Source organism: Acinonyx jubatus, chromosome A3, assembly GCF_027475565.1.
Source record: "Acinonyx jubatus isolate Ajub_Pintada_27869175 chromosome A3, VMU_Ajub_asm_v1.0, whole genome shotgun sequence".
Classification (NCBI taxonomy): Eukaryota; Metazoa; Chordata; class Mammalia; order Carnivora; family Felidae; genus Acinonyx; species Acinonyx jubatus.
The window spans coordinates 7934185-7950603 of record NC_069388.1 but is presented as its reverse complement, the minus strand read 5'-3'; the positions used below and the strand labels follow the sequence as shown (position 1 = coordinate 7950603).

At 45.9% G+C, this 16419-nt stretch overlaps 1 protein-coding gene across 4 annotated transcripts in view; it reads left to right on the top strand.

Moving 5' to 3' along the window:
* Positions 1-13479, top strand: part of DOK5 (docking protein 5) — a 153466-nt gene extending 139987 nt beyond the window's left edge. For all 4 annotated transcript variants that reach the window (XM_053199797.1, XM_027046516.2, XM_027046517.2 and 1 more), the window contains 2 exons: positions 5284-5404; positions 12985-13479. In XM_053199797.1, coding sequence (XP_053055772.1) covers positions 5284-5404; positions 12985-13049 — 186 coding nt within the window. In that variant the 3' untranslated portion in view covers positions 13050-13479. The remainder of the gene's footprint in view (positions 1-5283; positions 5405-12984) is intronic.
* The last annotated feature ends 2940 nt before the right edge of the window (positions 13480-16419 follow it).

The following is a 16419-nucleotide window of genomic DNA, read 5'->3' as shown; positions in this document are numbered from 1 at the left end:
CCACACTGTCTGCGCAGAATCTACTGTGGGGCTCAGTCCCACAACCGTGAGATCCTGACCTGAGCCAGAATCAAGAGTAGGATGCTTAACTGGCTGAGTCCCCCAGGCGCCCCTAGCCACTGATCTTCTAACGAGTCTTGGGTATATATACACCCTGCCTTCTTCAAGCTGTACGCATGACTGCCTTGCACTGACCACATGCATTGTTCCCTGTGCATGGGGCGTATCATCCCCAGATCTGCTAGTGTGGCAGACATCCAGGCCTCTCAAGAGCCTAACATTTAGAAGCAGCAGCTAAGGATGCCTAGTGTGACCTCAGACATCCTGCAGCCCTTCTGTGGACTGAGGTAGTCTGGGAGATGTACTAAGAATGCGGTGAATCTCAGTGACCCGGGGGAGATTACTGGGGATTAGATTGTGTGGGTGGTAGCTCCCCGAGGAATTCCTCTCTGACTGCTTCCTGTGGGCACTCCCGCTGCTCAGAATTTTTTTTTTTTATTTTTATTTATTTGAGAGAGAGAGAGAGAGAGAGACAGAGCACGAGTGGGGGAGGGGCAGAGAGAGAGAGGGACACACAGAATCCGAAGCAGGCTCCAGGCTCCGAGCTGTCAGCACAGAGCCCGACGCGGGGCTCGAACCCACGGACCGCGAGATCATGACCTGAGCCAAAGTCGGATGCTTGACCGACCGAGCCACCCAGGCGCCCCTAAAATTTTTTTATGTTTATTTATTTTTGAGAGAGAGAGAGAGAGACAGAGCATGAGCAGGGGAGGGACACACAGAATCTGAAGCAGGCTCCAGGCTCTGAGCTGTCAGCACCGAGCCCGACGCAGGGCTCAAAATCATGAACCATGAGATCATGACCTGAGCCGAAGTCAGATGCTTAACCAACTGAGCCACCCAGGCACCCCTACCTACTGCTCAGATTTTTATGCCCCTTTCTTTCCTTTCTCAGACGTCCTCTATCTTAGCCCTTATTGTAATGTCTTGGACAAAAATTCCTTGAGATTATAGACTGTGCCTTAAAATCAACAAGTATTTGTTGACAAGCCGAATAAATGTACTTTCCATTTATTGATCAGGCGGCCAAACCTCGTAAGCTCTGGAAAAATCAGACAAACGTTTATGAGCACATGTAAAGGCTGTTCCCCATTTTGGCAGCCGTGGTTTTAAGAGGCAGTTGGAATTTAACCAACCTTGAACTTGAATAAAGAACAAATAGGCGCCTGTCAGAAGGTCCTGAGACTCAGGTCCTGGGAAGCAGGTACTGGCTGCTACCTTGCTGTGTGAGCCCGGGTCTTAGTGTTTTGGCTTGTGAACACAGACTGGGCTAGATATTCCTGTGCTTTGATAGTCCTCGACTGTATTAAATTTTCCTAATAGTTGCAGGATGCAAAATGGATGATTTGGATAATTTTTTTTAATAAAGAGTTCAAGGATACCTATTTAATGGAAAAATGGGAACAAGACCGTCAGATATGGTATCTGGTTCTTCTTAAAGCACCATTTCTGTATCCACAGTGAGCTCAGATGCATTTGATAAACTGGAGAATGATTCATTCTAATATCAAAGTGTGTTGGTACAAAAAACACTTTTTTTCTAGGCAAGGAAAGCCCAGAACAGCAGGAGTGGTATTGTAACTTTTAACGGGAAAGGGGGAGAGCCCTCAATAAACTACTGCACAGACACAGCCTCTTCCAGCTACACTGTAAGAAGATAAGAAATGAGCAGAGGTGGGGGGCACCTGGGCAGCTCAGTCACTTAAGCATCCGACTCTTGATTTCGGCTCAGGTCATGATCTCGCGGTACCTGGGTTTGAGTCCTGCATCAGGCTCTGCGCTGTCAGTGTGGAGCCTGCTTGGGATTCTCTCTCTCTCCCCTTCCCTCTCACTCCCTCCCTCCCCGTCCCCTGCTCATGCACTCTTGCTCTCTCTCTCTCTCTCTCTCTCTCTGAAAGTAAATAAACAGAAAAGAAAGAAAGAAAAGAAACGAGCAGAGGCACCGAAGGCCCCAGGCAGAGAGGTGCATCCCCACCTTGCCATATGTCTTGTTCACGTGGCCACACGCCCAGCCACGTCCACCTTTTGGGTAGAGCCTGCGTTCCATCTCTATAGCCCAGCCTTCTGAATACAACATTTCTAACCAAATGTTTTTCCGTGTTTCTTTAATAACCCTTGCGTGGCCTCCAGCCTCCAAGCTGCCTCTTGGAGTAGCGAGGACTCTGGTTCGAAAACGGCAGGACGTTTTGAGGGATCTTCGCATAAACTGATTTTCCTAGCAGTTTTGCAGATGGGGAGGTTTTTCCAGAAACATCCATGTTACGCTATAGAAGAAATAGCTATACTTTAAATTTTTATGGCTCGGGGTAATTTTTATTTTTTACTTCTTACTGTGAAACTACTATGATTTTTGTAAAAGGAAAACATCAAACTGTATAAAAGTTTGAAAAAAAAAGGAAACGAATACAATCATTCTCTCCAGACACTCGATACGACCCAATTTTAACTCCTCCAAAAATGTAGTGCTACTTTCCACTTCCACCTGCCGTACATATGAGCATCCATTCATGCCCCCTGCACTGGGTGTTGAGATCAAGGCTCAGCATACCTTGCAGCAGTAAGGAATGAGGGCAGGAACTTTCCTGATAGACATATCGCCAAATGACTTCTCCCCCTTAAAGAATTGCATTGGTAAATAAGACTTTTTTTTTCATCTTTTTTCTCCGGAGACCATGAAAATGCCCCTTTCATAAACCATGGTAATCTTTCAGAGGGTTGAGGAAGAAATAGAAAGCCAGGCTTTGTAATGTTCTCCATGAAACATGATGTTGGTGTCATTGCATTCTTGTTCCTAGATAAGCTTTCTAAAAATATAGTCAAATCATGCTGCCTGCAGAAGTATATTCACAGTACTGTAGTGAATAATTTGAAGTGACAGAATTTTCCCAAATGTTTCCTTTATATTACATTTTTTATAATATCAACTGTGATCTCTTTCTATTAGGAAAAATCCAGTAATCAGTACCTTGGAAATCCAGGTATTTTCCTCCCTTTATTTATGTATTTTTTTTCATTCCATGTAAATGAGGTTGAATGTCACCAGCAGTCACTTATCAATAGGTTTCTGCTTGCTTTTGGCTCTTGCTCGTAAGCTTTGAGACGTCCATGTGTACAGAAATAGAGAAACCACCACACTAGAACTTTTCTATCAGCTTTTTTCTCAGCTCTTTGCCCTTTTGGTCTAACAGGATATGTTTAGGAAAAAACGTACCCATGAAACCTGGTGCGGTCAGATTCTACCAGGGGACACATTTTGGTAATTGTCCTATTGTGATAGGACTGAGAATTCAATCCATGGCATGTAAATGCAGCACGTATAAATTAAATTACCTTCGGAATAAGTGGTGATAATCTCCTCTCAAGTTCAGTCTCATTGACTACAATGAGTTTTGGTCTCCAGAGTATGAAGCCTCCTCTTGCTTTTGCTTCACTGAATGGACAGACAGATGTTAGGGCTGGATGTCCCATGCTGATGAGGTGTGCAGAGTGGAGAGTTTTCTTTAAAAAAAAAAATAATAATAATAATCCCTAGGGGCTGCCTGAGTGGTTCGATCAGTTAAGCGTCTGACTCTTGATTTCGGCTCAGGTCATGATCTCACAGTTTGCGAGGGCAAGGCCCACGTTGGGCTGTGCGCTGAGAGTGCGGAGCCTGCTCGGGATGCTTTCGCTCTCCCTCTCTCTCTGCCCCTCTCTGTCTGTGTCTCTCTCTCTCAACTAAATAGATAAGCTTAAAAATTTTTTTGGAAGTCTTCAAATGGACCTTGTAATTCATAATGATAATACTACTCTCCATGTTTTCCTATACCTGGTTTGTGCTAGGCGAGTGCCGAGCAGGTCCAGTGGGCAGGCATTTAATGTAACTGCCTCTCATATGAGCAGTTAAAATGACATGCCGCTAGAAAACAGTGGTCTGCAACTCACCGGTTCCTTCATGACACGATGTACAAATGTTCCCCTTTGAGTTGATCTCCCTTCCTCTGGTTCCCAGTTGTCTAGTACACCGTCGTGTCTCAGCTCAATTAACCAGTCTTCAGTGGTGGAGGCTCCAGCTGCCTCCAGTTCTGCGTGCTTGCAAATCATGTCCTGCCGCGTACCCTTGTGCAAATCTGTGTGTTTCTGGGCACACTTATGAGACTGAGGTGGGTTATTTGATAGCCAGGCAACTCCAGGAAATCAAACATTCGAATAGTCACTTCTTCTATTAATGTGCAATAAAACTATGCGTGATTGCATTGAAACCTGGGCTGAGATGAGAGGGTGGCTGAGGACTGCCTCCCATCCCACTCCTGCCCTTCCAGCTTGTTGTCCCCGTGCACCTGTCCTCCTACTCCACTCCTACCCGTCCCTCTGGGCCACCTTCTCTCTGAAACTTCCCTTGTAAGGTCAGTTCCCCCAGTGTGTCAGACAGGCCACTGATGACTCCCCAGGACCTGGACCAAGAGCCCCGGCTTCCCCTTTTCCTCCCTTGGTATCTGGAACAAGGTATCAGGTGCCTGGAAGCAGACAGCGTTTTGTTCTGATGCTGGGGACAGAATACCGAATGCAAATCAGCTTGAACTGAGAAGAGATAATTGGTTCCTATCACTGAGAAGTCCACGGTTAGTTTCCAGGTTCACGTGGGGTCCAAGGTCACCCCCTTTTCTTGGCTGTCTTCCTCTGAATCAGCTCATTGGCTGGCACACTCTCTCTTCGTTATTCCAAGACAGGCTTCTTTCTGTCCTGTCTCCTGTCCTCAGCAACCTCCCAAGGAAGCCATTCATTCAACGCAACACGCATTATCGTGAACCTACCATCTGCCAGGAAACATTCTAGACCTGGGGGAGAAAGCTGTGAACAAAGCAGGCAAAAACGCTTGGCTTCACCTCTACTGATGCTCTCTTTGCAAAAGTGCTGATAAATGTTCCCAGGGGTTGTGTCTTCTTGTCTTGGCTTGGGTCACCAGACCACCCCAAGAATCAATGGTGAGGTCTCCACCGTGTAACTAGATGGATTGAGCTGAGGCGGAGGGAGGTTCCCCAGAGGAAAAGGGACACACCGTTGCCAGCAGGGTGAAGAAGCCATGCTGTTCAGTAGGCAAAAACAGTAGCTGTGGCCCCCACCGGGAAGCCCTCGCTGATTTGCCCGCCAGCTGTCCATGGTCCTGACCACTAGCCCTCCGGCTCTCTGCCAGGTGGTTTCCAGCCCCGGGGTCGCTGACGCTCCGTTTTCTTCTCTTCACTGCAGCTCCAGATGAAGATGAGCCAGCGGGCTGCCTCGCTGAGCACCATGGCGCCTCTGCCCCGCAGCGCCTACTGGCAGCACATCACGCGTCAGCACAGCGCGGGGCAGCTCTGCCGCCTGCAAGGTAAGCGCGGGGCCGGGGGCAGGCGGTGCATCTGGCCTCTGCGCAGGGGGCTCGGCCGGGCCGGCTGCCCGCTTCCTGCCCGAGCCGGGGCCCCCGTTGAGGCCTCACTGCCGGGCGCGTACTCTGTCACCGCGCAGAGTCTTGGGCCCTCGACCCCAGAGGTCCGTGTGGGCAAGAGGGCTGGCGTCCACGCTGCGAGAGGTGGTCTAGGGTGCTGAGCGCGAACGGCATCAGCATCCCTCAGGAGCGTGCTAGCGTGCAGATTTGCAGGCTGCTCCCGGGACCTGCAGAATCGGGAGCTGTGAGGTCAGGGCCTAGCCGTCTGTGTGTCATCAAGCCCTCCAGGCGACTCTCATGAGGGCCCGAGCTTTGCAACCATGTGCTGCTGGAAGGGACGCACCGGGGTCCGGGTCCTGGGTTCTAGTTCTGCCGGCACTCTCAGCACATCTCAACACATCCTGTCTTCCGGAAAGTGGTCTTAGAAGCAGGATACAGAATAATCCAGGGAGGGGACAATGGGAGCAATTGGGGGAAAAAAAAATCAGACATTTCTTATCTTTCCAAATGTAGTTTTTATGTTTTATAGTATATAAGAATACCTGGTGCATATGGAGCTTTTTAGGTTTATTTTATTTACTTTGAGAGAGAGAGAGAGAGAGAGAGAGAACCAGTAGGGGAGGGGCAGAAAGAGGAGGAGGCAGAGGATCCAAAGAGACTCTGCTGACAGCAGAGAGCCCGACACGGGGTTGAACCCATGAACCATGGGATCATGACCTAAGCTGAAGTCAGACGCTTAACGACTGAGCCTCCCAGGTGCCCCTGCATACTTCTAAAAAGTAAATAGGTCTATGTGGAGGGGTCCCTGCTGAAGAACTTTCCATGACGAGCTGGAAGATCCCAGACCATTGAAGGGCGTGTGCTCAACGGCACCTAGTTCGTGTGCAGAAATGGGCTGAATAAATGGATGTAAGGACGAATGAATGACCACAGAAGACAGTGGCCTCGGCCGTAAATGGCGCTGTTTCGTCATCACTCAGCCTTCCTTTTAGCCCTTCTCAGTGGCCATATCCCGAGTGCCTATGTGAGTGACTGCCCCGTCACTGTGCTTACTTTCCAGAACATACCCACAGAGAGAGGGTTGGGTTAGATCAGGTTGTCAGAAAGACCATTGTTCCCATATCATGTTCAGAAATTTCTGCAATATTGGAATTACGTCATGACCATTTTTCTCCTATCGTACCTCTTATACTATCGTCCAGTTTTTTGCCATCTCTTCTACTTAAGTACATTTATTTTTGTAAAGAAAACGGTATTCTACTGCCTTCATACTATTATAGCAACTGGCTATATGTATTTTTAAAATACGATAGATAAATAGCAATTATTGAAAGTTTGAAAGAAGTATGCATAACGTACATGTACACAGAGCTATTGAATTGCTTTGGAACTTGACTTTCCCTACCGTTGCCAGGAGGATCTTTACCCAAAAAAGTATGTCTTTTTAGATTCTATGTGCCTGGAATGTAAAATAGAGTCGAGAACCAAAGTGATGTAGGCTTCATAGGGAGGAAATTGGTAGGTGATCTTAGTTAGTTCTTGCGATACAGTGTGGTAATTTGAGAAGTCAGTTTGCATCAAAGTTGATGCATCTCGGGGTTTCCCTAGATTAGTGTGTTTGCAAAGATGCGCTGAGAGTGAGGACGTCCTGAACACTTGGGATGTGTTGGAAGTTTTAGTATTTATTAGTGAACATCCCAGAGCTTAAGAATCCTCGGGACATAGAACATACTCACCTTTCTATCTTTAACTAATCTAACTATCCTTGACCAAAATGAATAGTCATTCATCAGAAAGGATAAAGCCCAAGGGTCTTATCAGGACCCTGATTGTGTAATAATACTTTAAAACATCTTTTTAGGTTAAAAGAGGATGCTGTAGATGCTGTTACCCACTGTTAGTATGCTCTTAGAGTATACACGAGTATTCCGACAATGTCTGCATCTGGTTGCTGTGAAGAAACTGGCTTTATTTACAGGATACAGACACATTTTTTTTTCAACGGCAACAAAATTTGCAAATTTACTTGCGTGCAAAAAGCCCGTATTATGGTTGGAGGGCCATGCTCCGCTCATGGGTCTGGGATGATTGTCAAAGACGAGTAATCCACTAATTCCAAAATAATAGACGATAGTGATAATGTTACCTCTGGAAGCAGAGCAGAACAATACAAGGCATCACAGCAAAGAAAGAAGTTTGCATTCTTTGAGAAGTTCCCGTTATTTTGTATCAAAACCAGCATGCCGCAAATCCAACAACTCGTCGCAATTAAACTTGGGTTTATTCCCTTTATTATTAGGTTTATTATTAATTATCCCCATCCTCCATCACTCAAAAGTAATGAGGTATTACTGTAAAATTAGGTTCAAATTTCTTGGTATAGATTTTTCAAGGGAACCCAGGAATCGTAGTTACAAAACAGCAATTTGAAGATAGTGATGGCGTGGCTTCTAATGAAATTGATGCCAGTCATGAGAATGAATACCGCAGATTTTCTGCACACAGAGCGGATTATCCAGCTTTGTATTGATAACCTATAGGGTTTTGAAGATGATAGTTAAAACTTCCGTTGCCCGCTTTTTGTTACATAGTATGATCTTCACTGAACACACACATTTCCGTTTGAATTCTTCCAGTTTTCCTGTGTGGCGTACTTGGTGAAATATCCTGCTATCTTATACTATCTGTGTGGGTGAAAGTGGCATTGCAACTGCTTCAGAATTATTTGGGGTTTTTTGGCTTTGTGTTTTTGTAACAGTTACTGGAGCAGCCTGTTTGCTTTCACATACTTCCGTTACAAGTGTTTTGTTTTGATACTTCGTTTGTACCAATGTTCACTGAGAGATTTCTTCGCCTGCGGGTTCTGTGTCAATGTGTCTATTTTATCTTTGAGTCACCACTACTCTCTGAGATACAGTACCAACATACGGTCTGTGTGTAGTGTGGGACTCAGTTTACCAGTAATGTGTTACCTTAAATTGTTTTTTCTCTCAGACTGCCTAAAATTGATCTTGCTTCTCCAAGGTGTGGTCAGTTACGTGAAAAATAGGATGAGTTCATCTATCGTTTCACCTCTTCCTCCCATCTTCCTCCTTCCCTTCCTCCCACCCCTGGATTAAAGCTGAAACTGGGGAAGAAAATCATGACACCATTACCCTGTTGGCTGAGGTTACATGGCACATCATTTCTTCTTGTTTTGATGGTTCTTATGAGCTGTGATTCCTCTGGCCGGCTCATTTGCCTGGACATATGTCAGGATGACTTTTCCTGTGGTCGGGAGGTCAGTCTTGGAAAGCACCTAGACCCTTATGGGAGAATTTGCCCATCAGGTTGGAGAATTTGCCATTTCCTCTCCGAATTTAGTCCTACAGAGCCACCTGCTGGTTGGTTTTGGAATTGTTCTCTTATCCTTGCTGTCTTAGGTGGGGAAGAGGTGCTGACTTTGACCCATGCTGGGCGGATGAAGCCATATTTAATCCACTATCACTGCTTCTCCTGCCCCATTTCTAATTTTCACATAGAAATTCCCTTCTAGGGTTGAGCAAGTACAAAATCAACACGTAAAAGAGGTTTATCATGAACACTGGAAGAAATGTAAGAAAGAGAAGCATTCAGCAAGTTGAACGCTGGGTGCGCAGGATTCTTTCAGGAGCGCGTCGCATAACAGAACCACAGAGTGGTGTTTTCCCAATTGTGGTCTGTGGAGTACTCACCCGGGTGGAGATGGCCCTTTCCCAAACTAGTGCTGTGGTGCAGTAAGTTTGGGGAAAATGCTACATGTTCAGGGACATTCTCCTTTTTTAGAGATTAAGAATGCCAGTCACTATTTTCAAGATTTTGAGATGTCCTGCCACGAAGAGTCTGTTTAATCTTGTTGAAACCAGGGCTCGGCAAACTTATTTGAACGTGAAACCTCTTCTCTCCTTTTTTATGTAAGCAAACATTAATATACCACCAGTCAGGTGCTAGATTTGTTCCTCACAAGGCAGACGCGACATACTGAATGAGTATTTTTTTTATAAAGATACCCTTTCTTGAAGGCCTGCTGTATTGAAGGCTTTGCACTGAGTTCTTATCATACACGATCTCAGTCCTTAAAACAGCCATGCGAGAGTATATTATTCTCGTCTGCAACTAAGCAACTAAGAATTTGAAGGGTTAGTAGTGGGGTCCAAGGTCACCCAACTGGTAAGTGAGGTCTTTGTTTCTCTATTCATTCACCCACTCACTCTCTCGTTCAGTCGGTGAGTGTTCTTGGAGCATCGGCTCTATGCCAAGCACTGTGCTAGGTGACGGCGACACACAGGCTGCTAGACAGGCATGCTTCTGCCCTCCTAAAGCCGAAAGCCTAACGGAGTCACGGGCAATAATTACACAAATGTATTTCATATCAAATTTGGTCACATTGAAGAGAAACGTTATCTGTCATGGAGAGCGGTGAAGCAGAGTTATTGGTCTGGGAACGATCAGAAGACAAGAGGGGCTTCTTTAGGTAGGGCATCCGTCACAGAGGCCTGTAGCATTACCTCGAGACCTGCAGTCTGAGGAAAAGCAGCCATTCTGCAGTCCTGGGAAAAGATTCTCCATAGGGAGTTCAGCAAGTGCAAAGGTCCTGAGACAGAAATGAGCCGGGGCAGAGACCAAAATGGAAGCGGCGTGGCTGGTGCCTAAGGGGCGGTAAGAGACAGCAGGTGAATCAGCTTCCGTGGGTGCCCTTCACCTCAAAGTTACCCTCCTGGGAATCTTTAGCCTCACTCCAGAGGGGCTCCATGACTCAATGTCTCCCGAATCCTTTTGCTGCAATTGCCTTGAACGATAGCATCACTTGTTTAAAACCAAGAAAAAAATAGGCATGCAACTCATTTATCAGAATTGACTTTCGGTTATTTCAGGAAGTCACAGATTGGCACCAAATGTTTGCGTCACTCTCTACCGGCATCCGGCATGTTGCCTCATCTGGTTCTCCCGGCAGCAGTTTGATTTGGCAAGAGCCAAACGGAGGACTGTGTTCTCCATTTCAGTCACCGCGGAACCCGAGACCCTTAGAGGCCAAGTACTTGCTTAAGATCACGTGGCTAGTGGAGGGAGGGACTGGCATTAAAGCTCCTTTCTTTTCTCGTATATTCTTACCCGGGAGAAGAAATCCTGCCGCCATGACCGTTTCCAAGGCACATACCACACGATGGAAACAGGTCGTCCAGAGGATTGATTCCAGCCCGTGCGATTTACCTATTTAAGGATGTAGGTTCCCAGAGCAAGTGGCAAGTCAGCATTGTTTTTTTCCATCTTAATTCTAACGTAGTCACATACGTGGTATGTGCATCGGTTAAGAAAAGGTAGATTAGTATCTGAACACGTGTCAAAAGGCAACAAATAAATGAAGGTCTCGAACTCTCATGTCTCTCTGGGCCAGGGAGGACGCGCAAACAGCGGGACAGGGCACAGGTGGGTGTGGGTTGGTCCCTGGTGAATCACAGGGACCCTGGGGCAGAAGATGGGCCCGGTGTGTTTTCCAGTGTTACAGGAGAACAGAGAAATCGGCACCTTTACAGAACTTTTGAGGTTATTTGAATAGTGACGGTCAATTGCCAATGTGTTATGACCTGTGCAGGCCAGAGAACATGGGCCCGGATGGGGTCTGCAGCCCGGTACCAGCTCATGATCTTTGTGTGAACTGCAAAAATGTGGGACAGGTGACTCCACCACCTGCCTTTCAAACCAGCGTTCAATTAGCCAGCGCGATAGAAGCTGCAGGGGTTTCACTACAATCTGACCCCAGGTGAACACTCTGAGTCCTTTTATTCAAACCTTTAGAGCCTAAGGAGCCACAGATGAAGGTTCGGGAAGGGCTTTGTACTTGATTTGGGTTTTGCATTGATACTGTTTGTGCACTGTCTGCTTCCCTTGGGAATTTTTATCAAACTGTGACAAAGACGTACCAGGATGTTCACCTGTCGCACTCAAACGCACTGAGTAATCTCTGCACCGGACATGGGGCTTGAACTCATGGCCCTGAGATCAAGAGTCCGATATTCCACCGACTGAGCCAGCGAGGTGAGCCCGTAGCATCCAAACTCATCAGCACAGTTTCTCTATGTGACAGCGTGCGCACACGTGTGTACTGGAAAGAAAATAGAATCTGTGTTCAAAATGGTCAGGAGGTTGGAAGAAACGATCTCTTGGGATTTGGGATGTTTTAATATTCCAGCTGCTCTGATAATAACCACTGCTGTTGTGTACCAGTGACTGTATGACTATAGATTTCCTTACGGTCCTGATTTGAGGCTTGCAAATATCTGAGTCCATGACTTATGTCCGAAAGGTTCTGACTAGGTCCGACGGAGGTCGGGGCCATTGTGACAATGCTCTGGAGGGCACACTCAGCCATGTGCCACATAAACCTTTTTGCTTGGCACAGTATTTGAAAACAGCATTGTTTTAGGGGCCCCGGGATGGCTCAGTCAGTGAAGCGTGTGACTTTAGCTCAGGTCAGGATCTCGCGGTTGGTGAGTTCGAGCCCCGCGTCGGGCTCTGTGCTGACAGCTCGGAGCCTGGAGCCTGCTTCGGGTTCTGCGTCTCCCTCTCCAGTGGGGCATGGGTGCTCCATGTAGCCGCAGCCCTATTGCTGTGTGACCCGGGCTGGACCCGGGCTGGACCCGGGCTCTGCTCCTGCTCAGAGCTGCTCCATAGCCCGCAGCGTGAATTTCGCAGCTTGTGGTAAAACCTCTAGCCAGCAGATGGCAGTGAAACCTCTCGTTTGTATAAAATCAAGCGCCCTGTCCAAGGGGACTGGCAGACGGGTGGCCTGCCGGCCAAACCACCAGGTCTGCTGTCTGTTGTCGTTAACGAAGTTTTGCGGGACATCCGTGCCCATTTGTCACGTATTCACCGGGTCGCTTTTGTTGAGTAGCCGCAGTGAGACCATACGGTCTGCAAAATCTGAAATATCTAGTATCTGGCCCTTTATAGAGAAGGTTGGCCAGCCCCTGCCGTAGGTCACAAAGGCTGCTTACAGTGGCCCTTGGAGCTGCCTTCCTGACTTCTTCACTTTTCTTGGTTTGGAACCTACACCTGAAATAATAAAGCCTGTGTGGATTTTAGGGAGTCCTCCTGATAAAAAAATTTCCTAAGTATAAATATAATATTGCCTTATTTCTGATCAGGTTTCCAAAGAGTGCCTACACAAAAGATTTCCTAGTCCTATGATTCTTCTCATTTCCTTTAAATACCCCGAATATAGGGGTTGATGAAAAATTTTAAAGATTAAGGAGGAATGTCACCGCTAGCGGTCTGATCACAGCTCAGTGCAAAGACCACATGCAAATGATATGGTAATCATGAAGTCTCTCCTGACTCTTATTTGCATATCACTGCGAGTGGCCTCTGGAGAAAACAGTCCTGTGTTGCATTTCACTTGCTTCTGTTATGTACAAACTTGTCGCTAGCTAATTTGATCGGGGGCTTTCTTGAAATGTAACTGCCGGTTTTAAATTCTTTTTTTTTTTTTTTTTTTTTTGGAAAAGATGTTGCCAGCCCTCTGAAGCTTCATCGAACGGAGACTTTTCCTGCCTACCGATCTGAGCACTGACACGAGCTGCCCAGAGTGGTTGTGGGACGCACCTGGGACGTGTCAGCCACCGCAGATCCTCGAGGCGGCAAGATGACAGCGAGGGAAACCACGAAGGAAAGAATCTGAAAGTCCCCGGCTGATCGTGTGGTCATTGGGAAACGGCAATGCAATATTTGTCTTTTTCTTTCTTTTTTTTTTTTCTTTTTTTAAAAAATCTTAGCGTGATTGAAACATGCTCTATAGATTTCGACTTCTCGTTCCCCCTTTTACAGCTGGACAGGAAGGAGTCAATGCCGCAAAATTATTTTCTATCGTAGATACTGTGTCCCTTCCACTTCCTCTGAGTCTATCCTTTTGTGGATTCTTGTGATTTCCCTTCTGAGTGTTTCAGTTGTATGACAGTCAGTACTGACAATAAAACGGCTCTTCATTATTTGTTATTTGCTGATACTGTATTCCTCACTTATTAATGCTACGGCTCCGGTTAACTACTGGAAGTTATTTTTTATTATATTACCGACACGTGAAATCAGCGCTTTGACCTGACTCCTACCTGTGAGGTTAAGAAATACCTTCAAAGGGCCCTTTAGGATTCTCTACGGGGTTATAATGTTGCTCTCGCGTGATCTTCCTCCAATCACCCACCTCCGTTTTCTAAAAGCCTTTGTTTTATTTGGAGTACCTTCATAAAACATTTTAAAATAAAAGAACATTCTTCACCCCCTATGTTCTTTGGATTCTGGCTACTTGGTTTTCTCTTATGTTTCCAGTGTTTATGAAGGTATGTGAATATCTTCCTTACGAGCCATGAGCGTGGCCTGGCATTGCATTTGACGTCTGTGCAACCGTTTACACGTTTGCCCACTCATTCACGAAGCTGGTCTGCACTGAGCATCTTCCCGTTCCAGATGCTGTGCTAGATAGAATCCAGGGGTACAGGGATAAAGAGATATGCAGGCCCTGTCACCAAGGACTTCAAGTGCATAGGAGTATGACAAGGAAATAAAGTTGCAGTTGTAACACAGAGTGACATCTGCTAAATGGGTCCCCAGTGGGCCATGTGCCTCTGAAGAGACGGTCATTCTAGTCCCCAGGCTTTCCCCCTGGGAGCTTCCTTCCAGGTGGGAATTAAATCCCGGGAGCTCCCGAGGCTGGAATGGCTATGACTGCATGGGAAGCGGGGTTCTGTGTATCTGGGTCACCACTCTGTTGTCAGTAGTGTTCCCTGATAGAGTGTAGGGCATCGATTAAGTTTGATACACAATGACTGTTCTTTTAGTGTAAGTATATCCAAAACATTGCATGAGATGTCATTACACTAAAAATGGCTCATTGCATATCTTAGACTGAAATTTGTTGGGATGGTCCGAATTTTTCTGTGCTAAATCTGGCAATCCTGTTTCCCAGGCACGAGAACTGTGCCTTACACATAGCTCATGCTTGAAAAATATGTGATGATTGACTGGGTGGTTGAATAAACTCCTATCCTGGGGATAGGATTCTTTCTACGAGGGGAGGCAAGTTATTATCGATTGTATACTTTCTCAGTGCCAGGTACTGAGGTAGGCCCTGCTAAAATTATTATTTTCCCTGGAAAATCCTATCCTGTATTTTCTAGGGAAAGATGTGAATTTTACTCAACACCAAGCAAGGGCCAGAAAAAGATTCACTTTCATTTGTGCTTCCTCCGAAACGTGCATAATTTCCCAAAATGGGAGATTGACCAGTGAAACCCCAAAGGCCCTGCTAAAATGCAAGTTTGCCGAGCTAGATTCCCAGTTGGATCTGAGTTAGTTGGGATCTCCAAGGACACTGCTGGTTAGGATGTGTTTGTCTCAGAGGTGGAGAAACACTGGGAGGGGGAGGAGGGTTAAATTCAGCCGAGGATTAATTAGTGGGTTAGGGACACGTAAGTGACTTTGTGCTTTGTTGGGGTGCGTGTGTGTTCTGTGTTGTGTGTGGCTGCTTCTCCCATTACGTCAGCTCATCTGCCTTCTCCCAGGTAGATTCATATTCATCTTTTTAAAATTTGGTTCGCCACACACATTTGAGCATTCCCTCACCGTTTGTTGTCCTTACTCTAGCTGGCTTTTGTTTTATTTTCCTTTTCTCCCAAAACTGTCTCGTAAGAAGTTCTCCCTGGTTCCCAAGGTCTCGGCTGCCAACATGGGGGCTTAAGTGGAAGAAGGAGGTAAAAGGAACAGAGTTAAATAATTATAATTTTAATGAAGTCAGAGTTCCTGGAGCACGTCTAAAGCTAAAGTGTGTAAAGAAATGTTGCTGAATGTAGTTAACTAAAAATCAGAACCTCCTTTAGGACTTAATTTGGTTTTCTTTTTTTAGAGAAAGAGTGCAAGTGGAGAGAGGGGCAGAGGGAGAGCGAGAATCTTAAATAGGCTCCACACTCAGCGTGGAGCCCCCCAAGTGGGACTCGATCCCACGACCCTGGGACCATGACGTGAGCCAAAATCGAGAGACGAACATTCAACTGACTGAGCCAGCCAGGAGCCCCTAGGACTTTTGGAAAATGAAACATATGACAAAAAAAAAAAAAAAGAGAGAGACAGAGAGTTCTGTTAGGTTATCCTAATGCTTCTTATTTATTGTCAAGCACTATTATTCTAAGTGCTTTACTTGTATTCTCTTATTTAATCTCCACAACAGGTCCATGAGGTAAGTATAATTTTTGTCCCCATTTTATAGATGGGGAAACTGAGTCTTAAGGAGCCTGAGTCATCTAAATAATATGCCCAAGATCTCTTAGCTTTGCTAGGAGGTGAACAGGCGTGTTAAAATTTTCAAGTTTATTTGCAAAACAGAACAAAAAATCTTTTCAAGTTTATTTGAGCAACATTTGTTGGAATCGGGTGGCACCAAGCCAAAGGTGATTAGAGGTGCTCCAGACACAGGACCTGGCAAGAGATTTTTATAGACAAGATGTGGAAGCAAAGCAAAGAAATTATCTGATTGACTCTAGCTTAAGTGGTTGTTTTATTTGAGAAAGCTGCTTGTGATTGGCTGTTCTTAAACATTTCATTTCCTCGGAGTCCCATGCATTGACTCTGGCTTACATTTAGTTTGCTTATGTTTTGGTTTGCTTACGGAGGCTACCAGGACCCTAGTGCCCTCCTTGTTTAATTACTTTAATAGCCACTAAGTGGTCGACTCGCATTGGAACCCAGATAGTCTGATTCCTGAGCCAGCTGTATCAATCCCTAACACATGCTGTACACTTTTCTTTAAAGGGCCAGAAGATAATTTTTTTTTTTTTTTTAGTGTTTGTTTATTTTTGCGAGAGACAGAACCAGGGAGGGGCAGAGAGATTGACAGAGGGAGACACAGAATCCGAAACAGAATCCAAACAGAATCCAAAACTTAACGGCTGTTA